The 27,050-nt window shown below is 40.9% G+C and overlaps 1 protein-coding gene across 4 annotated transcripts in view; it reads right to left on the bottom strand.

The window, feature by feature from the left end:
* Positions 1–27,050, bottom strand: part of METTL24 (methyltransferase like 24) — a 144,176-nt gene that overhangs the window by 69,622 nt on the left and 47,504 nt on the right. For 3 of the 4 annotated variants that reach the window (XM_003404294.4, XM_064289715.1, XM_064289728.1), the window contains 2 exons: positions 16,468–16,607; positions 3,985–4,213 (listed from right to left, as the gene is read on the bottom strand). In XM_003404294.4, coding sequence (XP_003404342.1) covers positions 3,985–4,213; positions 16,468–16,607 — 369 coding nt within the window. Of the gene's footprint in view, positions 1–3,984; positions 4,214–16,467; positions 16,608–26,232; positions 26,288–27,050 lie in introns of all 4 variants that reach the window. The other variant, XM_064289721.1, reaches the window with a different exon arrangement.

The raw sequence follows: 27,050 nt of genomic DNA on the forward strand, positions 1-27,050 counted from the left end.
CTATATCAAAAGAATAAAAATAAAGGACTCTAGAATGACAAACACTGTATCAAAAGAAAGCTGGTGTGGCTAATATCAGATAAAATAGAATTTAAGGCAAAGATTTCCAGAGATAAAAAATGACATAATATATACATATGGTTAAATTTTCTTCCTGAAAGAGCATATCATGTTCCATTTCTAGTAGCAATGTGTATTATTCTCAAAAAGCATTCCAGTACAGGGTAGTATCAATATCTTATTTATATTTGCCAATTTCATAAGCAAAAAAAAAAAAAAAAAAAACCAGGAATCATCTGTAGTTTAATTTTAAAGCCCATATTCTCTCAAACACGGCAACCACACAACAGAACTGATGTTTAGTAATCAATGGGGTGCTTCCAGCTCAGGGAGGCAGATTAGTACTCATGAAAGGGTCCAAGTGGACACCTGAGCCACAGGGGCTGGGTCAGTGGACAAGTCCTGAATCTGAAGAGGCTAGAAGTCTGGCTCCACCCCAGGTGCCTGACCAGCAATCCCTAGCCACTGTGGTCCACATATGCCCTGTGTGGAGTGAATTCCAATTAATTCTCAGCAGCTTATTTAATTCCTGTACAGCATAGTATTTACTTTCTATACAATCACCAGCAAAGCTGTTCAGTGTCTGAAGCAGCAAACAATAATACTTCTCTAGAACCACGTCTAAAGGACCAACTGCCCTTCAGTTTCAGACAAAGCTTTCATGAAAAACTCTTGACTGGAATTAGGTGCAGATAGTAATTTCCAGAGGAATCTCTGAAAATATTTTCCCGACAAAGAAATGTTTTCTATAAAATTTAGTAAAAATTTACTAAAATTTTAAGAAAAATTCAATTTACTGAAATCAGCTGAGTGACCAATTTGTGCTAGGCACCTTGCTGGAGGTATGCTCTGATCTTATTCTCAAAATAATCTTTTGAGGTAGATATTTTGTCCCCATCTTACTGATAATCGAATTTGAGGGCCAGGGAAGTTAAATGACTTGTTCACAAGGGGATCCATGACTTAAACCAGATTAAAGAGCTTGCAGAGAAAAGCACTACTGCAGCTCTGTTATTCTTAGTTAAGATGGGTGGCGGGGGTAGTCCTCATTAACCAGCCTGGATCATTTAGGATACCCCGAGTGTGTAACAGACTACAGGAAAAAAAAGTATACATTGTGACTAGCATGAGCAGAAACTTCTGATTCAGTATTTCCAGTCACATTCTAGAAAAATTATGCTTAGTTACAGCAACAGCCATTTCAGCAAAGAGCAAACAGTTCATCATTTCAAGTAATGCCGGATCCAGGTGATTATTATTCCCTGACAGAGTGGGTTTCTGGTTCACATGCTTTTGCTGATACAGCTGCTCTCCCTTGAAGCTTTAGAAAGGTTTTTTGATTTATAGTTTGAAGTGAAAATCATCAAAGAGTTTTAGAAGCAGTAGGAGAGCCATCTGCATCCTTCTGTTACCGTCTCAGAATACTGCCTTTCATTTTTGCCTACATTGCCTGAGTGGCTGGAATCTAGATATGGATTAAGAGGAGAAAAATAGCCTAACGTGGAAAGCATCACAAAACAATATGAGCTATTTTAAAGTCATGAAGGCAACAAAACAAAACAAAGCAGCAACTAAAAACTCTTTGGTTTCCATAGTCACTTCCAGAATAAAAGACGGAAGATGGCAAGGCAAAAGCACTGACATTTTTTCATGGTTTTTTTTTTCTATTTGCTCTCGCTGCCAAAACCACGTCCTACTTACCAGCGTCTGTACACATGCAGAAAAAATGAAAATAGACAGTGCTTGCTACAGGCTACAAACAAGGCTTCCTTTTATCTGGCACCGCATTAGCTCCCAGAAGCATCTTCCTAATGGAAGCAATCACTCACGGATGGGCTTAGATTTTGTTTTCGTTTTAAACCATTCACCAAAAAAATTTCTACAAACAAATGTCAGTACCTTTTAAATTCTGCAACAAGGGATTTTTTTTTTTTCTTTAAGTGGCAATTACATGCCTGGCAATTCTGAACCAGGGTTCTTTCATTATTAATGTTTTTAATAAAAATAAGTGGCCTTTGGAATATAAGCAATCCTTTGAAACATCTCTCTTTTTTAAGGATCACTGTAAATATCCTCTGTTTCTCAGGAGCAGTGTTGTAATAAGGCTTTGTCCTTCAGGCTCAACATAAAGGTGTGGCCAGTGCAGCTCTTCGGGAGCTGAACATAGTTCAGGCACGTACCTGGTTATCTGAAAATATTTCCCACAGGAAATGTAGCTTAGATAAATTTTATTCACAGATTTTTTTTTTTAAGTCTTCTTTTATCCTCGCCTTCACCAAATCTTTTGTTAAAATATTATTGAAACAAAGCAAAATGGCTTTGAGTTTCACCTCTTCCCTCTACTCAGTCTTTCCTTTGAAAAGTGGGGAGTGGAAGGGAACAGGATGTGAAAAGCAATAAAGGGGAGCAGGAGGCTCCTAAGTGAACACAAAGAATCAGTATTTAGCTCTTTGACTAATCTAGAGTTGACGTATTAGAGAGTCAAGCCTGTAATTTTCAGCTGTAAAAACCAGGTCTATGATGGTAACGAGTGGTAGAAAAAAATGAAGTTCTGAAAAATGCTCCCCACTTCTTCCCACACATACCTAAAAAAATTAATAGCACGTTGAAACGGGTTCGGATCATAGATTTTACTCTCCTCCACTCAAAAATCCTATATATGTTTCATTAAGGCTGTTGTTGTGTGCCATCAAGTTGATTCCAACCCATAGCAACCCCATGTGACAGAACAGAACTGCCCCCACACGGTTTTTTTTTTTATTATTTGGCTGTAATCCTTACAGAAGCAGATTGCCAGGTCTTTCTCCTGAAAAGCCTCTGGGCGGGTTCAAACTGCTAAGCCTTCGGTTAGCAGCCAAGAACTTAACCACTGCACCACCAGGCCTCCTCTCATCAAGACTACAGACCACTAAGGGCTACGTACACTTGGCGGCCAAGCAAAATACTAACCAATAGTTAATCATATGTTAAAAGAACAGCAAATTTTTTGAAGTTGCTCTTGAAGAAGCTCTTGCTGTTTAATAATGGGAGTTTAAAAAATAAAAGAAGAGGAGGAGAAAGACCAATACAGGGGAAAAGCCCTTTTATTAAAGAGCAAGAGCCAACTCAAATTAAAAATAGAGTCCCATGCACACTGTTTTGGATAGAAAAACACATTCTGACATGTTCCGAAACAACAGGCCAAGTCCAAGTAAAGATTGGAGATCAGACACAAGCCAACTGCAATCAGAATTTCTCTAGCTTTGCCTATATAGGATGCAATTAGCTCAGGTCTACTGCACTAAAAATCGCTTTCAAGGAAACAAAAAGTCCAAGGACTGTGTTTCCTCTTTGCTGTCCATTCACTATAAACTATTTGCAACGATTTGATGTTCTTTAACATGATTATATAAATTTCAGGACACATAATGTCCAGTCAATTTTATAAAATACACTTAATCAAAGCTACATATATCTTCTGACCTTTAAGAGCCAGAAGGCTCAAAATAATTGTCACAGCAATGAGAAACATGATACAAAGCAACCTCTTATCAAATGTAAACCTGGCTCTGATTATTTTTCATATTTGAGGTCAACATATGTAGTTTGCATAGTCTGGGAATTTTAAATCAATTGCCAAACAGAAGTGGTATTCCTGAGCCCATACTAGAAGTAGGTTTCTCAGTCTCTTTGTCTGGTCTTGACCAAGACCTTAGTACTACTCAACAGCAACTAAAATCCTCAAAGCAATTTAAACATCATCTCTATCCTTGCCAAAACTTTACATCTACAGTATTAACTCTATAAATAATGATGGTGATCATTTAGGTTAAAACTAGGCCTTCAACTATCCCATGTTGTTATTCCTGGTTTGAGCTGAAAAAAAAAAAAAAAGCAGCTTATAAGTTTGTTAACTTTATTTATAAAACCAAATGTAAAACTCACCTTGTGATGCCCAAATTCATTCAAGATGGTTCCCAGCTTTCTGGTGTTGCTATGAGGTTTTTGGGCGGCAACAGCTGGATGGCGGTCTCGCCAGTCAATGGACAGGCGGTGATACCAGAGGTGCTGACCCTCCAGAATGTGAGCTGATTTAACACTAGGATCAAAACGATGCACTTCGCACCCGTTGTTGGCCATGCTAACCTCAAAATGGGTATCCTCATTTCCTAGCCTGTAAAGAAAGAGGATGAAAACCAATGACAAAATGAAAGTAATGAGGCAAAGTGTAAGACTGACACAATGATAGTTTCAAGGCCAAGGCCAAGGCCACTTTTCTTTGTCATATTAAGCCTTCTCCTGTTTTAACACATGGCTAATTGTAAAAAGGAAACCCTGATGGCATAGTGGTGAAGTGCTATGGCTGCTAACCAAAATGTAGGCAGTTTGAATCCACCAGGTGCTCCTTGGAAACGATATGGGGCAGTTGTACTCTGTTCCACAGGGTCACTATGAGTCGGAATCGACTTGACAGCAAAGGAAGTTTTTTAACTGTAAATACTCGATGAACTTTATTTTGCAAAAAAAATTACACCTAAAAGCTTCTTGGATAAAATAGAGAAATTATCTGCTAAACACAGACCAGAGAGGCAGATGTTTAAACATGTAGGTTGGTTTTTTTAAAGATGTAAACCATAATTGCAATGCAACAAAGAAGAATTCAGTAGTCCAAAGAGATTTTCTCAGAATATGTCGCAAGTATACACCTCAGGATTAGTTTCCTTTAGGAGAGGTGTGTTCTACAGATGAGATCATTTGTCTTCATTCCTACAGGCCACAGTGCTGTACATGCTGTTTGACTTAAAAATGACAGATTTTTTTTTAAGTCTGAGAACAGCAAATATTTTTTCTTCTTTTTTTCTTTATTGTGCTTTAGATGAAAGTTTACAGAGCATATTAGTTACTCATTAAACAATTAATACACATGTTGTTTTGTGACATTGGTTGTTGTCAACCCCATGACGTGTTAACACTCTCCCTTTCTCAGGACTGGGTTTCCCATTTCCGTTCGTCCAGCTTTCCTGTTCTCTCATCCTTGTCCCTGGGCTGGTGTGCCCATTTAGTCTCATATGGTTGAGCTACATGTATTACTGTTTGTTTTATGGGCCTGTCTAATCTTTGGCTGAAGGGTAAACCTCAGGAGTGACTTCAGTACTGAGTTAAGAGGGTGTGCAGGGGCCATACTCTCTGGGTTCCTCCAGTCTCTGTCAGACCAGTAAGTCTGGTCTTTTTCTAAAAACAATAGATGTTTTCTTAGAAATGGAGTGTATTTAAAAATAGTACAGCTTTTTGTGTGTGTGTGCTTTAAGTGAAAGTTTACAGTTCAAGTTAGTTTCTCATAGAAAAATTTATACACACCTCATTATGTGACCCTAGTTGTTCTCTCTATAATGTGACAGTACACTCCTTTCCACCCTGGATTTCCCGCATCCATTCAACCAGCTCCTGTCCCTTTCTGCCTTCTCATTTCACCTCCAGACAGGAGCTGCCATTTCAGTCTCATGTATCTACTTGATCTAAGAAGCACACTCTTCACAAGTATCATTTTATGTCTTATAGTCCAGTCTAATCTTTTGTCTGAAGAACTGTCTTTGGGAATGGTTTTAGATCGGGGTTAACAGAGAATCCGGAGGCCATGTCTTCCAGAGTTCCTCCAGTCTCAGTCAGACCATTAAGTCTGTTTTTTTTTACTAGAATATGAGCTCTATACCCCACTTTTCTCCTGCTCTGTCAGAGACTCTCTGTTGTGCCTTTTGTCAGGGCAGTCATTGATGGTAGCTGGGCACCATCTAGTTCTTCTGGTCTCAGGCTGATGGAGTCTCTGGTTTATGGAGCTCTTTTGTCTCTTGGGCTAGATCATTGTAACTTCTACCCCAATTTCTCCCCCAACTGTCCATTCTCTAACATGACTTGGTAGAGTCCCTGAGTGGGGCAAACACTTAAGCACTCAGCTACTAACTGAAAGGGTGGCAGTTCAAATCTACCCAGAGGACCTCAGAAGAAAGGCCTGGTGACCTACTTCCAAAAGGTCTGAGCCACTGAAAACCCTATGGAATGCTGTTCTACTCTGAAACACATGAGGTTGTCATGAGTTGGAACTGATTCAACAGCAACTGGTTGTTATTTTTTTAACATGCTGTGGTAGATTAACTAGTTAGCCTTAATTTTTCATCCCTTCCTGCCTCTACACTACTGCCATGCTAATCATGAGCAGAGTATCCTTGCCTCCCCCCTTGATTTTTATGCTTGTGGCTTGCTTTGTAGGAGGAAGTGGCAGCATACCAGTTCTGATTCTAGGCCTTGAGCACTTCTGTTGACTCTTCTGCACCTCTGCTATCATCATGAGAGGAACATGCCCTGGCTAGCCTCAGAAAAATGAGAGAATTGAGGAGCAGATCCACCCCAGCCAATCCACAGACTTTCTATGAAAAGCAGAGCTTTCTTTAGCCACCTTGGCCAGAGGAACAGCCTCCCAGCTGAGCCCAGCATGGACCAGCTGAAGCCCAGATGTCCTACAGACATGGGAGCAATAATAAACAATGGTGGTTCTAAGCCACTAAGTTTTAGTGTGATTCATTACAGAGCAATAGCTAACTGATAGGTATTAGATATGAACCCAAGAGCTGCAGTAGAAACAACAAAGCATTTTTTAGTAGACATACTTGTTTTTATATAGATCAACAAGTAGAACTCACCTGCCCCCAAGGGATTTTTCACTTAACTGAATTTGTTGAAACTAGATGAGTAAAGCAGTGATCATGGGTCACTCACTGGAAAATGGCAGTTTTGTAGCTTCCCTAAGAAAATACTCTGTCAGAAAGTACTCATTAAATATAATTTGTATATGAACCTTATAGAGTAAAAAAAAAATGTGAATAATTTCTTCCTCTATGAATTTTCAGAATATTGTTTCCCGAAAAACATTCTTCATTCTAAAATCTGTATTTATTTTTATCAAGACCTTGAAAAAAATTTAAGAATTAAATTAGCCACATATAGTTCTGCAACTTATTAAATCTGGTCAGGAACTTTATTATATATTCATGTTTTTAATTTAAACTAGCTTCTTATCATTAAAAAAATAATAAATACATAGGAAAAATTCAAATAGTAAAAAGTATATATAATGAAAACTAGAAGTTTTCTACTGCAATCCTTAACCACTAAATTCGAGAGATAGCCAGAGGTAGCAGTTTTTTTATGTGTCCTTCCAGAAATGTTCTACAAATATACAAGTGTTCTTTACTATAAATATCATAAGCATACACATACCTGTATAAATTAATCTTTCAACAGTGAAGAACTATTGTATAAAAAAAAAAAAATACACTAAATAACATGAAACTATTGTAAATTGTAAATAATTTGGTTATTTTATTTTTTTACTAAGTAGAATCCATTTAATCTTAATACATAATATGTACTGGTGCAAACGGTTAAGTGCTCTACTACTAGCCAAAAGGTTGACGATTCGAACTCACCCAGAGGCACTCAGAAGACAGGCCTGGCAATCTGTTTCCAAAAGGTCACAGCCTTGCAAACCCTATGGAGCAATTCTACTCTGCACACATGGGGTCTCCATGAGTCAGAATTGACTCGACAGCTACTGTGATCATTGAGGTTTGTGTCAACTTGGCTGGGCCATGATTCTCACTGGTTTGGTAGTTATGATGTAGTCTGGCAGCTGTGTAATGATGTAATCACCTCCACGATGAGATCTGATATAATGTGATCACTGCAATGATGGGATCTGCTGTGAATAGCCAATCAGTTGAAAGGGAGTTTCCTTGGGGGTGTGGCATGCATCCAATATAGATGAACTTTCTGGCAAGGCTTGTGGTCTTTTGCTGGCTCTGGATTCTGCAGCTGGCTCCTGTTTGTCTGACCTCTGGTTCTTGGAACTTGAGCTAGCAGCTTACCTGCCGTCTTGCCTTCTAATTTTAGGATTGGTCAGTCTCCGCAGCCTGTGAGCCAGAAGCCTCCAGTCTGACCCACAAACTTGGAACATTCTAGTGTGTACAACCATGTGAGCCACTTCTTGACATAAATCTCTCCCTATATTTATCTATATGCTTTACTGGTTTAAAAAATTAATAAATAATAAATAGCACTACTTTACCTAAGCTCTAAAGCTATTCTTGCTTCTAAAGCTCTTACAAGACACAAGGAAGAAAAAGGAAATAAAAACCTATGGGAACACTGAGTCCAATGTTCTCTATTCTCTTTAAGAAAGGATAACAGAGTCCAGAAAAATCCCAAAAGCTACTACACGTAGCACTTCCACCATAGTTAGTGAGCTAAGATGTGCCTTATCTCCCCAAAACAGTTGCTGTCAAGTCAGAATCAACTCATTGTGACCCCATGTGTGTCAGAGTAGAACTCTGCTCCATAAGGTTTGCAGTAGCCGATTTTTTGGAAATAGATCACCAGGCCTTTTTTCCATGACATCTCTGAGTGAACTTGAACCTCTAATCTTTCAATTAGCAGCCAAGCATGTTAACTATTTGCATCACCCAGAGACTCCTGTCTTATCGTAAAACCAAAAAAACCAAACCTGTGGCCGTCGAGTCAATTCCGACTCATGGCAATCCTGCAGGACAGAGAAGAACTGCCCCATAGGGTTTCCAGGGTCTAAATCTTTATGGAAGCAAACCGCCACAACTTTTTCTCACTAAGTGGCTGGTGGGTTCAAACCACCGACCTTTCAATTAGCAGCTGAGTACTTAACCACTGTGCCACCAGGGCTCCTTGTCTTATCCTAAGCTGGGTCAAATAATTGTTGATTGATTTGCTGATTTGGGAAAAAAGTGAAAGCGTTACTTTCATTTTAATTTGATTATGATATTTCTGAATCAGGGCTGAGGCCATTGGAAGGAAATTGGGCATGACTGCTACTAGGCACAGGGTTTCTTTTTTGGAGTGATAAAATGTTCTAAAATTGATTGTAGTGACTAAAAAACCATTGAATTGCACACTTTAAATGAGTAAATTATATGGTATGTGAAACATATCTCAAAAAGGGGGCCTTCACGGCACAGTGGTTAAGTGCTTCGCTGCCAACCATTCAAACCTCCCAACTGTTCATGGGAGGAACTCTGCTTCTGTAAAGATTACAGCCTTGGAAACTCTATAGGGCAGTTCTGCTCTACCTTATAGGGTCTATAGGGTCACTATGAGTCACAAGGATTCAATGGCAATGGGTTTGGTCTGGTTTAAAAGCTGTTAAAAAAAAAAAAAACTAAAAAACAATAAAATAAGAGCAGACACAGGGAGAGTTTTAATCTCCACTGGTGTGAACAGAAAGGTTGGAAGGGCTAAGAAGACAGTGTTTCTCCCCAGGAGTTTCAGGAGTCCATTCTCCATGCCGGCATGAGCCAGAGAAGTTGGCTAAATCATTATCTAGACCTGTAAACTGTCGACTTCTAAACCAAAAAAACGAAACCTGTTGCCGTCGAGTCGATTCCGACTCATAGCGACCCTACAGAACTGCCCCATACGGTTTCCAAGGAGCAGCTGATGGATTTCAACTCCAGACCTTTTGGTTAGCAGACAAGCTCTTAACCACTGTGCCAACTACTAGGAGGAGAAATAGGTCTTTCAAAGCATAAATGATACCTAATAAGAGGAAAAACTTTTTAACTATTAATTTTTATTAAATAACTAGGCAGCAAATGACAAGAATTCATCTAGAACATGCATTCTCAGCGGGGATGATATCACCCCCAATGGGGGTGAAAACTGGTTCTCGGGGGGATGAAAAAAATCTTCTTTTAACATATAAAGCACATATATACATGTATTACATGAACAGATGTACAGTATGTCTACGGTATTAAATTTTCATGGGAAGGTCAACGAGAGGCAAAAAAAAGTCTCAAAAGGCTCCTTTGTGGGGAGTGATAATGAAAGAAAGGTGGATAAATACTGATCTAAAAAGAGAATTTAGATCTAATATAAAAGCCACTGATAAGTTATCCAATTATTAAAAGATTTTAATGAAAACAGAAGAATTAAAACATTTACTGAAGCCCTCCTGTGTGACAGGCACTAAGCTAGGTCTCTAAATATATGAGCTCATCAACGGTTAAGCACTCAGCTGCTAATTGAAAAACACTGGCGGTTCAAACTCACCCAGCAGCTCCACAGGAGAAAGGCCTGGTGATCTGCCATAAAGATTACAGCCTAGAAAACCCTATGGGGAAGTTCTCTCTGGTACATGGGGTCACTATGAGTTGAAATCAACTCGACAGCACCTAACAACAATAATTTTCACAAGGTAGTATTATCTCCACCTTATAGGACAGGAAAGTGAGGTTGAGAGTGCTAACTTCCTGAAAGTCACTCAGATACTAGGTGGGAGACCTGGGATTTGAATTCAAGGCTGTGACAACAAAACCATGAACTTTCCTGCTGTATGCCCTGTGCTGCATGCTTAAGACTTCCTTGATTTTCTGATTCTTCATTCATGCATACTTTAGGCTCAAGGTGAACCCTGCCTGCTGTGTTAAGGGAACCATTTTAAGATTAAAGTATTTACATCAAAGAGGAAATCACCAAATCAGTGCCATTTACAGTAGCCCCCAAGAAGATAAAATACTTCAGAATAAATCTTACCACAAGTGTAAAAGACTTATACAAGGAAAACTACAGTACACTTCTGCAAGAAAGCAAAACAGACTTACATAAGTGGAAGAACATACCTTGTATACAAAATGTTATTAAGAATGCAGAAGAAAAACTAGATAACTTGGAGCTCCTAAAAATCAAACACCTATGCTCATCCAAAAAAAAAGACTTCACCAAAAGAGTAAAAAGATTACCTACAGACTGGGAAGAAGTTTGTCGCTATGACATTTCTGATCAGCGCCTGATCTCTAAAATCTACATGACACTACAAAAACTCAACTGCAAAAAGACAAATAACCCAATTAAAAAATGGGCAAAAGATATGAACAGACACTTCACTAAAGAAGACATTCAGGTAGCTAACAGATATATGAGGAAATGTTCACGATCATTAGCCATTAGAGAAATGCAGATCAAAACTACAATGAGATTTCATCTCACTCCAACAAGGCTGGCATTAATCTAAAAAACACAAAATAATAAATGTTGGAAAGGCTGTGGAGAGATTGGAACACTGCTGGTGGGAATGTAAAATGGTACGACCACTTTGGAAATCAATTTGGTGCTTCCTTAAAAAGCTAGAAATAGAACTACCATACGATCCAGCAATCCCACTCCTTGGAATATATCCTAGAGAAATAAGAGCCTTTACATGAACAGATATATGCACACCCATGTTTACTGCAGCACTGTTTGCTATTGTTTACAATACCAAAAACACGGAAGCAACCAAGGTGACCATCAACAGATGAATGGATAAATAAATTATGGTATAATCACACAATGGAATACTACACATCAATAAAGAACAGTGAGGAATCTGTGAAACATTTCATAACATGAAGGAACCTGGAAGGCATTATGCTGAGTGAAATTAGTCAGTTGCAAAAGGACAAATATTGTATAAGACCACTATTATAAGAACTTGAGAAATAGTTTAAACTGAGAAGAAAACATTCTTTTGTGGTTACGAGAGCGGGGAGGGAGGGAGGGTGGGAGAGGGGCATTCACTAATTAGATAGTAGATATGAACTACTTTAGGTGAAGGGAAAGACAGCACACAATACAGGGGAGGTCAGCACAACTGGACTAAACCAAAAGCAAAGAAGTTTCCTGAATAAACTGAATGCTTCGAAGGCCAGCATAGCAGGGACAGGGGTCTGGGGACCATGGTTTCAGGAGACATCTAAGTCAATTGGCGTAATAAAACCTATTAAGAAAACATTCTGCATTCCACTTTGAAGAGTGGCGTCTGGGGTCTTAAAGGCTAGCAAGCAGCCATCTAAGATGCATCAATTGGTCTCAACCCACCTGGATCAAAGGAGAATGAAGAACACGAAGGACACAAGGTGATTACGAGCCCAAGAGACAGAAAGGACCACATGAACCAGAGACTACATCATCCTGAGACCAGAAGAACTAGATGGTGCCCAGCTACAACTGATGACTGCCCTGACAGGGAACACAACAGAGAACCCCTGAGGGAGCAGAAGAGCAGTGGGATGTAGACCCCAAATTCTCATAAGACCAGAATTAATGGTCTGAGACTAGAAGGACCCCGGTGGTCATGGCCCCCAGACCTTCTGTTGGCCCAGGACAGGAACCATTCCCGAAGCCAACTCTTCAGACATGGATTGGACTGGACAATGGGTTGGAGAGGGATACTGGTGAGGAGTGAGCTTCTTGGATCATGTGGACACTTGAGACTATGTTGGCATCTCCTGCCTGGAGGGGAGATGAGAGGGTGGAGGGGGTTAGAAGCTGGTGAAATGGACATGAAAAGAGAGAGTGGAGGGAAAGAGCGGGCTGTCTCATTAGGCGGAGAGTAACTGCGAGTATGTACCAAGGTGTATATGGGTTTTTGTATGAGAGACTGACTTGATTTGTAAACTTTCACTTACATCACACTAAAAATTATTTTTAAAAAGATTAAAATATTTGTCTTTGGAGCTCATTCATTTCTGTTGAAATGCTCATGGAAACTGGGAGTTCCAGATTTTTTTATATAAAATATTGGCTCTTGTTGCCATGTGTCCTTAAGACATTTTCTACTGTCTTGTACTGAGAATTTATGGTTTGAAACCAAACAGCACAGCCTAGCCACAGAACTAAAGAAGAGGTGAAAAATATTTACCTACGATTAGTCCTTCTCAAGTCTTCCCTTCCACTCCCACTCCTGCCTGTAAAATACAATCTTCGTTCGACATGAAGAATGAAATAGGTGCCTTTTCCTCCTTCACTTTATTGAGCACCTCCACTCCCCACCCTCCCCGCCATCTCCTCACCATCACAACCCCCCCCACCACACACACACATACAAGAAGCCTTGCAGGGCAGGCCTGTCCGAAGTGGTGAGGCAGGCAATATTATCATCTGCACCCACAGCCTCTCCTCATTTCCCTTCTCATCCCTGTTCTTCGTAATATATACCTTCCTTTTCAATGCCTGCCCCTATCTTAATTAATCTATCCTACCCCATTTCAAAACTGAAAAGGATCTGACAGATTCTAATTTTCAGCTGAACTTCCCACGGAGTGCACTCTTCCAGACAAATGTCTTTTACATTAGCTCTGGAATAAAAGCTTTGACTCCTATTAAGGGAATGTCAGACGCCAGAGAGAGGGTGGAGGCAATGCCTGCTTTAGTTATTGGGGGTGGAGGAAAGGAGGTGAGACAGATCAGAAGGTAGGGCACTCAGCCTTTTTCTTCTGACTCCATATGTCTCAGACGCCTCTCACCACCTCACTCCAAAACTACCCCCAGTTGCGGCTGCATCGTCATCCTAAGTTTGCATGGAATTTACTGGGTACAGTGGTGGCATTGTCTTGTTGCTGCCATAGCTCTGGGGCTTGGGGCACATATTGCCTAAATGTAGGGGCCACACAACTCCCCTGCCACTTGCCATTCCCACCTGTCTTGCAAGTGTCCAAACACTCCCAGAAGCCGGGAATCTGGGGCCCGCTCCTGTTCCTCATTTCAGGACCACCACTTCTAGCCTGAGTCTGCCTCTTACCCCAGCTGCGGTTACATCCAGCTATCTACCTGCCCCACAGGCAAGCAATTACCTGGAAGGAGGGACACTTGTCAGGATTCCCAATCCTAAGTAACAGTGCCATTGACATATACATATACACAACCCACAGCATCTTTTTTTAACCTTCAGAAATACTTCCTTTAGTCTCCAGTTTTCAATTAAGCCTTTTCATGTTTTGAATCAAATGTTGGCTCTGATAATCTAGTCATCTCTTTTCCCAATGGAATTCAGCTGTTCTTATCCGCCCTTTACAAAGTTGATTTTGAATGGGCAACATTTAAATAAAAACAAGAAACCATCTTTTCACAGGTAATAATCTGCAATCTCACAGCTGAACTATCTCATCTAATGGCTTCTGAAGTATAAGGAAAGCAAAAGGAATTGAAAATTCTTCCCCAAAATCCGCTTTCCCAGTTTCATTTTACTCAGTACTATGCTTTAAATGAAATTATTCCAGAGTGTAAAATATTAAGTGAAATATACAGGCAGTTTGGAGCAAGAAAACAGGACCAAGCTGAGATTTCCAATTTGCGTGTGGTACTATGCCATTAATTTTATGACCTACTTTCATACATTTTTATTATGATATGAAATAAACTCTACTGTCATACAGTTTCTTCCTACAATCTTGAAGCATAGCTGGTGGACTTCCAGAAAAAAAGCTCTGTTCTAATCAACTAGCTGAGCAACTCATTTTCTACTTCACAGCCTCCAAGTTGAAAGCACAGCATGGCTAGCTTCCCTCCCTAGTCTCCTCACCTCAAGCAGTCATTTCTGTAGCAAATATGTATTGAGGGCCTACTGTGTGCCAAGCTCTACCGATACAGACCATCGTTCTTCATTTAACCCACGTAAGAATGATTCTGTTATCTTCAAACCCTTTTATTTTTTAATTCCATGATGACTAATAATTCATGTTTGCTATAGTTTGATGGAGCCCTGGTGGCGCATTGGTTAAGTGTTAAGGCTGTGTAACTGACAGGTCGGTAGTTCGAGTCGACCAATAGCTCTTTGAAAACCATGTGGGGCAGTACTGTTCTGTTCTATAGGGTTGCTATGAGTCGGAAATGACTCGACGGCAGCAGGTTTGGTTTTTGGTATAGTTTGACAGGGATAGTGATCCTCTCTACCCATTGACACCTTTAGGTAGGCCAAGTATCTACCCCTAGACCTACCACGTAGGATTCTGGTTGGGCCTGAATGTGAGCCACATAAGTGAAGAACCCTATAGGTGAAGAACAAGGATGTGATGTTAGCTGGGGTCTCCAGTACTATTTGTAAAGGCTTCAGGGGTCTAGCCTGAGAACCCAGCACACAAATTCTATAAGGAGTTTATGGGTGTTCCAAACAAAAATAATTTCCCCCGCCTTTTTTTTTTTTTTTTCCTTGAGGCTTACCTCATTTGTAACTATTTATATATGAGCACTGGAGCCCTGGTGGCATAGTGGTTAAGAGCTCAGACTGTTAACCAAAAGGTCAGCAGTTCAAATCCACTAGCCGGTTTCTTTGGAAACCCTATGGGGCAGTTCTACTCTGTCCTATAGGGTCGCTATGAGTTGGAATTGACTTGACAGTAATGGGTTTACTGGTGTTATTTGGTGACATACTATTCTTATTATTTTATATTCACCCTTTTGCAAAATGTTGTCTAAATCCACTTGTATATCTAGGGCATTTTCAGGATCAATAACTAAATATCAATTTTACCCAAACAAATTTAATGAAATCACATGGTTTTCCTAAGAGTTTCCTTTCTTTTTTTAATGTAAAACTACACAGATTTACTATCAGCACAAAACATAAAAATCCAACAGTGGGCATTTGTCTTGGGTCATGCATCATGTTGTTGTTAGCTGCCGTCACAATGGCCTCCAGTTCATGATGACCTCATGCACAGCGGAACAAAATGCTGCCTGGTCATGTGCCATCCTCATGATCAGTTGCAGATTGGACCATTGTGATTCATTGCCAGGCCTTTCTTCTTACTCCATCTTAGTCTGGAAGCTCTGCTGAAACCTGTCCAGCATCACAGCAACATGTAAGCTTCCATTGACAGATGGGTGGCGGGTGCACATGACATGTACTGGCCTGGAATCAAACACAGGTCTCCCACTTAGAAGGCAAGAATTCTACCACTGAATCACCATTGCCTCTCACCCATCATTAAGAAAAAAAAATCATTACTATGTATAAAATGTCTAACATAAAACACCAAAAAACAAACCAAACCCAGTGCTGTCTCACCGTTTATTTTTTTCTAGCTGTATTCAATATTCTTCCCTCTCTTTGTAATTAAAAAAAAAAAAAACCCAATGTCATGGAGTAGACTTCAAATCATAGGGACCCTGTAAGTCAGAGCAGAACTGCCCCTATACAGTTTCCAAGGAGTGGCTGGTGGACTCAAACTCCTGACATTTTGGTTAGCAGTCAAGCTCTGAACCACTGTGCCACCAGGGCTCCCTTTATAATAAGGATATTCTAATTCTAGCTGGAAATCATTGGCATCACCAAAAATATCATCCTCATGCTGAAAACTGAAGTGCCAATTTACTGCCAGAAGAATGGAAAGAAAAGTGGCCCTCATCAAGGAGACCTCCATGGCCCTGCAAGTGCCTACAGTTACCCACCAAACAGATCAGTCTGTAATGGTGGCAGGAGACAAAGCACAGCACCTGTTACACACTGCAACTCTTCATAATCTCGTGTTGCTGAAAAGCCTAGACTGCTTGCAGGAATTTTTGTTTTCCTCTGCTGTAAAATGTACTTACCCCAAAGAGTAGAGGCGGCACTGCTTGCTTTGCATTTGATGAGCTAAGCCAAACCTGTCATCAAGACAGACCAACCAGGGCTTCTTTGCAGGGCTGGAGTCAGTAACCAGGCTATCTGTACTCATGTGATCGCATGCAATCTGCAAGAATTGGAAATCAATGTGGATAATTTAAAACACTGGATGATAAATGGCAGCTAGAGACTTACTGTTTCCCCAGTCCCTGAAAACCACAATAGAAGAGTTATGTCCTTCTCCACTGCTAACTACTCTCCTTTCCAGGCGAACATAAGATTGCTATAAAATGTTTGGAAGAATTTAAGATACAGATTGTCAGTGACCTAGTGGAGACTATAAGCAGGGTTGGAAGGAAGTTAAGATCTGCTGATTTAGTGGTGCCTGGGTGGTATATGGAAACCCTGGTGGCGTAGTGGTTAAGTACTACGGCTGCTAACCAAAAAGGTCAGCAGTTCGAATCCACCAGGCACTCCTTGGATATTCTATGGGGTAGTTCTACTCTGTTCTGTAGGGTCGCTATGAGTCGGAATTGACTCAATGGCAACGGGTTCAGTTTGGTTTCGGTTTGGGTGGTATATATGCTAAATGCCCTCAGCTACTAATTGAAAGTTTGGCAGTCCAAGTTCACCCAGAGGCACCTCAGAAGAAAGTCCCAGTGATCTACCTCTGAAAAATCAGCCACTGAAAACCCTGTGGAGCACAGTTGTACTCTCACACACATGGGGTCACCACGAGTCAGAATCGACCTGACATCAACTGGCTGTTTTTTGTTTTGTTTTGTTTTGTCTCTATAGCCATATGCACAGGGCGTGGAAGGGAGAACAAATCAGGAACAAAGATGGGCAGGGAGAGGGGCCAGGAAAGGCTTCAGAGAGGTATGTTAGTGTTGTAGAATGAACAGAAGTTGATCAAGAGGCTCAGACCAGGAAGGGCATTCCAAGCGTAGAGAACAGTGCTGGCAAGGCATACAGGCTTTTGTAATCCAGTGTCACTGTCACAAGATGTGAGATACAATCATGGGCACATATCTCAGAACACTCACAAAATTGTCTATACCTTATCTCAGGCAAATAAGGTGAGGCCACTAAGGTCCAGAAAGTTGGGCTGTATTACCCAAGGTAAATAGATGATGAGTGGTCAAGCAAAATGAACGTGCAGTTCCTGCCAAGAAGACAGTATTCCTCCTGTCTCCTAAATGGCTCTAACTCATTTCCTCCCCGGAAAAAGGCCAAAAGCCCCAGGCAGAAGGCTCTTCCTCAGCTACTCAAAGCACTTCTCTTAACTCATTCATCAAAATTAGATAAGAAAACCAAAAGGAATGTGTATCTAACTCAAGCAGAAGCAAGTCTCTAATTGCAACTACACACTGAGCAGAAATACTTAGTAAGGGATTCTGACTTGTGTTCGAAAGCAGGCACAGTTTGCATACTCGACATTTCTCAAGCTGAAAGAACTGAAGAAAAAATTCAAGCCTCAAGTTGCAATATTGAAGGATTCTACGGGCAAAACATTGAATGACGCAGGAAGCATCAAAAGAAGATGGAAGGAATACAGAGTCACTGTACCAAAAAGAATTGGTCGATACTCAGTCATTTCAGGAGGTGGAATATGATCAAGAACTGATGGTATTAAAGGAAGAAGTCCAAGCTGCAATGAAGGCATTGGCAAAAAACAAGGCTCCAGGAATTGACAGAACACCAACTGAGATGTTTCAACCAACGGATGCAGCGCTGGCAACACTCACTTGCCTATGTACAGAAATTTGGAAGACAGTTACCTAGCGAACTGACTGGAAGAGATTCATATTTACGTGCATTCCACAGAAAGGTGATACAACAGAACGTGGAAATTATTAAACAATATCATTAATATCACATGCAAGTAATACTTTGCTGAAGATCATTCAAAAGTGGTTGCAGCAGTACATCAACAGGGAACTGCCAGAGACTCAAACTAGATTCAGAAGAGAACATGGAATGAGGGATATCATTGCTGATGTCAGATGAATCTTGGCTGAAAGCAGTGAATACCAGGAAGATGTTTACCTGTGTTTTATTGACTATGCAAAGGCATTCGACTGTATAGACCGTAACAAATTATGGATAACATTGTGAAGAATGGGAATCCCATGACACTTAATTGTGCTCATGCAAAACCTATACATAGATCAAGAAGCAGTTGTTGGAACAGAACCAGGGGATACTGCTTGTTTTAAAATCAGGAAATATATGCATCAGGGTTGTATCCTTTCGCCACACTTATTCAATCTGTATTTTGAACAAATAAGTCAAGAGGCAGGACTATATGAAGAATAACGTGGCATCAGGATTGGAGGAAGACTAACAACATGCGATAGGCAGTTGAAACCACCTTGTTTATTGAAACTGAAGAGGACTTGAAATACTTACTGATGAAGATCAAAAACCATAGCCTTCAGTATGGATAACACCTCAACATAAAGATTCTCACAACTAGCCCAATAAGCAACATCATGATAAATGAAAAAAACACTGAAGTTGTCAAGGATTTCATTTTACTTGGATCCACAATCAATGCCCATGAAAGCAGAAGTCACAAAACCAAATGATGTATTGCATTGGGCAAATCGGCTGCAAAAGACCTCTTTAAAGTATTAAAAACCGAAGATGTCACTTTGAGGACTAAGGTGCGCCTAACCTAACCCATGGTATTTTCAATAGCCTCATATGCACGTGAAAGCTGGACAATGAATAAGGAATACTGAAGAAGATTTGATGCCTTTGAATCACAGTGTTGGCAAAGAATATTGAATATTCCATGGACTGCCAGAATGAACAAATCTACCTTGGAAGAAGTACAGCCAGAATGTTCCTCAGAAGCAAGGATGGTGAGATTTCGTCTCATGTACTTTGGACATGTCATCAGGAGGGACCAGTCCCTGGAGAAAGGTATCATGCTTGGTAAAACAGAGGGTCAGCAAAAAAAAAAAAAAATGAAGACCCTCAAGGAGATGGATTGACACAGTGGCTGTGACAATGGGCTCAAGGATAACAACAATCACGAGGATGGCACAAGATAGGGCAACATTTCGTTGCTGTACATAGGGTCACTATAAGTTGAACCAACTTGACAATACCTAACAACAACAGTTTGAACAGCCAAGGCTGCTGAAACCAAAGAAAACAAGTGCGGTAGCCAAGATTACCTTACCAAGCAACAGTAAACCAAAAAAACCAAATCTATTGCCGTCGTGTCGACTCTGACTCATAGACACCCTGTAAGACAGAGCAGAACTGCTTCATAGGGTTTCCAAGGCTGTAATCTTTATGGAAGCAGACTGACACATCTTTCTTCCATGGAGTGGCCGGTAAGTTCAAACTGCCCACCTTCCAGTTAGCAGTTGAGCATCTCCCTCCCCCCAATTCCTCAAAACTCTCATAGTCATTAGAATACTTCACTAGGGGATACTGCTTGTTTTAAAATCAGGAAATATATGTCAGGGTTGTATCCTTTTACCATACTTATAAAATCTGTTTCTTTAACAAATAATTCAAGAGGCAGGACAATATGAAGAATAACGCAGCATCAGGATTGGAGGGAGACTAACAACAGACAATAGACTACTCCAGATGCAAAGGATGTTTTGAGGTTCACTGCCTTAATGGTCTTTGAAAAACATCGCATCAATTAATTTTCTTCTTAAGAAAATATTTTAAACTTGCCCAAGCTCTTATTTCATTCATTTTTCAAAAATTTTAATCAGAAAATAGCATATTTTATGGAGCATATTCAACTAATGGGAGTCCCTAGGTAGAACAAACTGTAAAGCCCTTGGCTACTAATGGCAAGACTGACAATTTGAATGCACCCTGAGGTGCCTCAGAAGAAAGGCCTGGTTTTCTACTCCTGAAAAATCAGCCATCAAAAACCCTATGGAGCACAGTTTTAATCTGAAACGCATGGGGTCACCACGAGTCAGAACTGACTTGATGACAATCGGACTTGTGTGTGTGTGGTTATTCAACCAATACAGCAACTGCATTATGCTGGCTATAATCTAGGGCTGGCTTGGTGTCATGGATTAAATTGTGTCCCCCAAAAATGTGTGTCAACTTGGCTAGGCCATGATTCCCAGTATTATGTGATTGTCCACCATTTTGTCATCTGATGTGATTTTCCTATGTGTTGTAAATTCTACTTCTATGATGTTAATGAGGCAGGATTAGAGGCAGTTACATTAACGAAGCAGGACTCAATCTACAAGATTAGGTTGTATCTTGAGTCAGTCTCTTTTGAGATATAGAAGAGAGAAGTGAGCAGTGAGACAGGGGGACCTCATACCACCAAGAAAGTAGTGCCAGGAGCACAGAGTGTCCTTTAGACCCAGGGCCCCTGCGCCGAGAAGCTCCTAGATCAGGGTAAGATTGATGACAAGGACCTTCCTCCAGAGCTGACAGAGAGAAAGCCTTCTCTTGGAGCTGGTGTCCTGAACTTGGACTTCCAGTCTACTAGACCATGAGAAAATAAACTTCTGTTTGTTAAAGAAGTTGGTATTTCTGTTATAACAGCACTAGATAACCAAGACACTTGGCAAAATCATCCCAGCATTACTTACTAGTGATTGTGAGAACATCTTTTACTAGGGTTTGGGCATTTTTAGAGAAAAGCTTAAAAACTGAAAATTCTATATATTTATTCTTTTCCTTTCAACCCAGTATCTTTCTACTTCTCTATCCTCAACTGCTGCTGAAAAGAAAAAAATAATTATAATAGAAGATGAATTTGAATCTTCTGTCAAGCAACTAGTACAGAATGCATTTATTAACTGGGTGCCTCAGCGTGTTACTTTGTACAATTCATCTCCTACTCCTCTCAGACAGATAAATGGAAATTATACTTCCACCTGCCCACCTCCTAGTCCCCAGCAATCCACCACCCACCCCACCCAAGGGAGGAGAAGGTGCTAATCTAATTAGAAGGAGCTCATTGTGTTCACTTCACTGGGCCATGTTTTACTGGTGGGTCAGTTATTGTGCCTCGTTGTTGTTGTTAAGGCTTGTGTTCTTGTTGAGTATACCCCCAATTCACAGCAACCCCATACACAAGGGAATGAAATGTTGTCCTACCCTTTGCCATCCCCATGATCAGTTACAGATCAGACCGTTGTAATCCATAGGCTTTTCATTGGCTGATTTTCCAGGCCTTTCTTCCTAGTCTGTGTTAGTCTTAAAGCTCTGCTGAAACTTGTTCAGCATTCACTGACTGATGGGTGGTGGCTGCACATGAGGCACATTGGCCAGGAATTAAACCCAGGTCTCTGCTTGTGAGGTGAGAATTCTACACTGAACCACCAATGCCTCTATTGTGCCTTAGACACCAGCATCTTCTTTGACGTTCTGTTCCATGCCCGGCCTCCATCAGGCACTTCATTAGGCCGGGGCTGTTCTGAGGGCCCCCAAAGCATGCCTGAGCCTCAAAGCTTAAGCCATCTGCTCCAGGGCAGTTCCTGGGGTACTTTCATTAAAGCAGTATGATGATTCCTGTTTGCTATCATTCTTTATGTGTACCTGTCCCTAAGCATCTCCATACTAGCAGGTCAGAATATGGATGTGCACAGGTCCCTCTTTAGAATTCCATCCTAACACCATCAAAATCTAACTCTAGCCTCTTTTGTTGTACTTCTCAAGGTGTGGTCCACCTACAATAGAATCACCTGGGAGGCACTTAAAATGCAGATTCCTAAGTCCCACTCCAACCAAAAGCCAAACTCATTGCCATCAAGGCGATTCCTACTCATGGAGACCCTATAGGACAGAGTAGAACTGCCCCATAGGGTTTCCAAGGATCAGCTGGTAGATTGGAACTGCCAACCTTTTGGTTAGCAGCCTGAGCTCTTAACCACTGCACCACCAGGACTCCAAGTCCCACTCCAAACCAGAAAAACCAAACCAAGTGCCGTCGAGTCGATTCCAACTCATAGCGACCCTATAGGACAGAGTAGAACTGCCCCATGTGGTTTCCAAGGAGGACCTGGTAGATTCGAACTGCCAGCCCTTTGGTAAGCGGCCGTAGCACTTAACCACTACACAACCAGGGTTTCCAGTCCCACTCCAGATCTGCAAAATCAGAATCTTTGAGGCTGACACCTGGGATCATGTACTTTAATAAGCTCCCCTACATGGTCCTGTGAGTTTACTGGAAGCCTTTCGTAAAGTCCCAGCAAAATGTCCCACTGCTGGTGGGAATGTAAAATGGTACAATCAATTGGAAATCGATTTGGCACTTCCCTAAAAAGCTAGAAATAGAACTACCATATGATCCAGCAATCCCACTTCTTGGAATATATCCTAGAGAAACAAAAGCCCTCACACAAATAGATATATGCACACCTATGTTCACTGCAGCACTGTTTGCAATAGCAAAAAGACGGAAACAACCAAGGTGCCCATCAATGGATGAATGGATAAACAAATTATGGTATATTCACACAATGGAATACTAAGCAAAGATAAAGAACAACCATGAATCTGTGAAACATCTCATATTACAGAGGAATCTGGAAGGCATTATGCTGAGTGAAAGTAGTTGCAAAAGGACAAATACTGTATGAGACCATTATTATAAGAACTCAAGAAAAGGTTTAAACAAAGAACAAAACATTCTTTGATGGTTACGAGAGTGGGGAGGGAGGGAGAGAGGTATTCACTAACTAACTAGATAGTAGACAAGAATTATTTTAGGTGAAGGGAAGATCAACACACAATACAGAAGTCAGCACAACCGGACTAAACCAAAAGCTAAGAAGTTTCCTGAATACAACCAAATACTTCAAGGGACAGAGTAGCAGGGGCAGGGGCCTGGAGACCATGGTTTCAGAGGACATCTAGGTCATCTGATATAACAAAATATATTTTAAAAACTTTCTTCATCCCACTTTGGTGAGTGGCATCTGGGGTCTTAAAAGCTAGAAAGCAGCCATCTAAGATGCATCAGTTGGTCTCAACCCACCTGGAGCAAAGAAGAATGAAGAACACCAAAGACATAAGGAAAATATAAGCTCAAGAGACAAAAAGGTCCAAATAAACCAGAGACTCGATTAGCCTGAGACCAGAAGGACTAGATGGTGCCCAGCTACCGCCAATGACCGCCCTGACAGGGAACACAACAGAGAATACCTGATGGAGCAGGAGAAAAGTGGGACACAGAACTCAGTTTCTACTAAAAAAGACCAGACCTAATGGTCTGACTGAGACTGGAAGGACCCCAGAGGACATGGCCCCAGACTCTCTGTTAGCTGAAACTAAAACCATTCCCAAAACCAACTCTTCAGACAAAGATTAGACTGGACTATAAGACTTAAAAATGATACTGGAGAGGAGTGTGCTTCTTAGCTCAAGTAGACACATGAGAGTATGTGGGCAGTTCCTGTCCAGAGGCAAGATGAGAAGGCAGAGGAGGACAGGAGCTGGGTGAATGGACACAGGAAATACAGGGTAGAAAGGAGGAGTGTAGTGTCACATTATAGAGAGAGCAACTAAGGTCACATAACAATGTGTGTATAAGCTTTTGTATAAGAAACTGACTTGAATTTAAACTTTCACTTAGAGCACAAAAAAGAAAAAAAATGTTCCAGCCTGGCCTCATCTGTCCCTTAGCAAAGTAAGAGAAGAGGCTACATTTGAGCCAGAATTTCACACTGAAACAGCAGCCCTTCCCAGCCCACCACTAACAAAGGGCCAGAGGGTTGGTGCCAACAATTAGCCAGAAGTCTCTGGTTCAGTGCTAGAATTTTTGCTTCCACGTGGGAGACGGGAGTTCAATTGCTGGCCATGCACCTCATGCAAGGCCATCACCTGTCCCTCGGTGTAGGTTTGAGTGTTATTATGATGCTGAACAGGTTTCAGTGGAGCTTATGAAAACCCTATGGATCACAACTGTCCGGTCCCCAACCTGAGTGTGGGCCAACTTGATGGCCCCTAACGTCAACAACTCCAAGGGTCAGGTAATTATTAAGGGCCAAGGGTCAGGGCTTTGAGGTCCAGCTGCTCTTCCTTTGACAACACTGGGAGCTACAGTTTTATTCTATTAAAGATGGCACTTTCTTTAAGTATGTCTTTTTATTCCACAGATTTTGTCTTGCACAGATATAGGCAAGATGTTCTTTTCCATTCAATCTCTTTGCTAACTTCCCCTTCCTCTCCCAGCTCAAAAACAAAACACAGGAGTTTTTCAATCTTTAACAGTTTATTAACCACCTCACTGATAGACATTAGCTTTTGAAAACAACTACAAGTATCCAGTAAAATTCTGCTCCTAAAAATTAATTATTGATTTTTTTAAACTTTCTTGTTAAGATATATGACCAGGATGTCAATAAACTCTCCTGCAAGCAAAATAACTGAGGAGAGTAACTCCTAGCTAAGCTCTAACTGAAGTAATTCGTTTCTGTCTCTAATTTCCCTTGTAATTCCAGCCATATAAAGGGAATTAGACCTGGACAAAGGAAAACAGGCCAGGAAAAGCAATGTTTTCTGAAATGGCTTTTTAGTAATTTAACTTAAAGGGATCTAATTTATTTTCATTTCATGTTGTATTCCAAGAGGTTGAATGGCATTTCTGCCAACCCGTAAGTAGAATCTGGCAGAGGGAATTGGGAACCCTTAAAATTTGGGGGCTTTTGGCAAGAATCGCTTCAGTGATCAACTGTATGTTTACGCAGTACGGTTATTTTGAAAGGCTCAAGGACAGAGTTGTATCTGCATTGCTTTTCCCCCAATTTCATATGGGGGGGGGCAGGCAGAGAGGTGGGCAGATACAGACATAGATTTTAAGACATTTTATTTTTTCTTTTTTAAAACAGCAAATGTTGCTTTGATTAATTTTGTACTGCAAGGCAAGCTTCTTGGAGGCATATGGTTCGGGGGTTGCCGTAAAAAGCTGAATCTGGAGCCTTCCCTTAGAACAGAGCACTGTCTCTGATTTAACCGTTTCTTGTTGACAGCAGTGTATCATCGACTCCAGAACTCTAAGATTATAATCATGGCCTTTCACATTAGAAAACAACAGTACCTAGTTAAACTGGCACTGATGTTCTGCACACACTACCCCGATACCTCAATGCATCCTCTGGTATTTCATTAAAAAATGTAGGGTCCCAACCATGCCATCAGGGCGTACTCCCACTGCAGTCTGATGCCATACCGCCTCATGCTCTGTGGCTCTGTGGCTCTGTTCCCCAGCTTCCCCAGCCTCAGGAGCCTTCCCCCGCCCATCTGCCATCCCTCTGTCAGAGAGCACAGAACTCTTTTGCACCCTAGCTGTTTGTGAGTGTGTAGGGGGTGGTATTCAGCCTTGATATCCCAGTGCCTAGCACAGTGCCAGCCACAGACCAGGTGCTCAACAAAAGTTTGATGAATTGAGGAATGAATAAATCAATAATGAACATATTAAATGCTGGGCCTTGCTGTGCAAGCTTGAACACAGGTTCGAAGAAAATCATATTTTCTTTTTAAAGCAACATAAGAGGATGGGGTGGAAATCGCTTTAGTGCCTTCAGAGGTTTTTTTTTTTCCTCCCCCTTGCCCATTATGACTCACTTCTGCTAAGTGAGAATTTTAGGTAACAGTGACTCTAATACTCTGCCAGTTTTGCAGGCTTTCACTGTGAAGATGAGTTCTAAAGGAGGCATAAGCCACAAATGCAGCGAAAAAGCTCTGCATTCCACAGAGAGAAAGATGGGGGCACTGGTTAGTAGAAGATTCTGACTCACCAAAACCAGTTTGTGTCATCTTTGATGGGCTCCCACCTGCTGGCCTCCTATGCACCTGACAGTACATAAAAGCACACTTTACCTGAATAAAATGACCCCTGATTAGAAAGCCTGGGGTCTTGGGACTTCATCTCATTCTTTCTCAAGGACAAAAATCCTTCTAGTGAGCTTCAACAACCAAATCTTTAATACTGCATTCATTAAGCTGAATAATAATTATACGACCATTTTTCTTCTTTCCCAGCTAGTTTGAGGACAGAGACGGTATCCCCATGGCCTAAGCACAGTTTCTGGCACTTCAAAAATACTTAGTAACAATCCTACACTATTCTGGGCACAATGCAAGCTCACAGAACTAGGAAGGACCTTAAAAATAATTCAAAACGATCTCTTCCTTTTCAAGATTAGCACAGTGAGAGCCAAAGAAACAAAATAAACTGCCCAAGGTTATAACATCAAGCTACATCAAAGGATGCTTTGGGTTTTTTTTAGAAATTTTCTCCTCTCAGCCGATAAATGATCCTTTTGTGCCTCAAGAGCTTCTTCTTGGTAAATATGCCTTTTATGATTTAGAGAACATTAACCTGAAAATACACATAAGATAGGATTGGGGGATTGCACATGGTGAATTTATTTTGGAGGGTAGTGTTCATAGTTCTCAAATTAAATTCATCAATTTAACACATTTCATTTTTCTCTGGGGTCTTTCAGGGCTTTTTAAAGCAGGGCTTCAAACCAGTTCGTTCCAGTTTGAACCCCTGCTGAGATTTTTTATTTCTACTCCAGATACACTGAATCAGAATCTGCATTTTAACAGG

This window comes from Loxodonta africana, chromosome 1 (assembly GCF_030014295.1).
Source record: "Loxodonta africana isolate mLoxAfr1 chromosome 1, mLoxAfr1.hap2, whole genome shotgun sequence".
Lineage (NCBI taxonomy): Eukaryota > Metazoa > Chordata > Mammalia > Proboscidea > Elephantidae > Loxodonta > Loxodonta africana.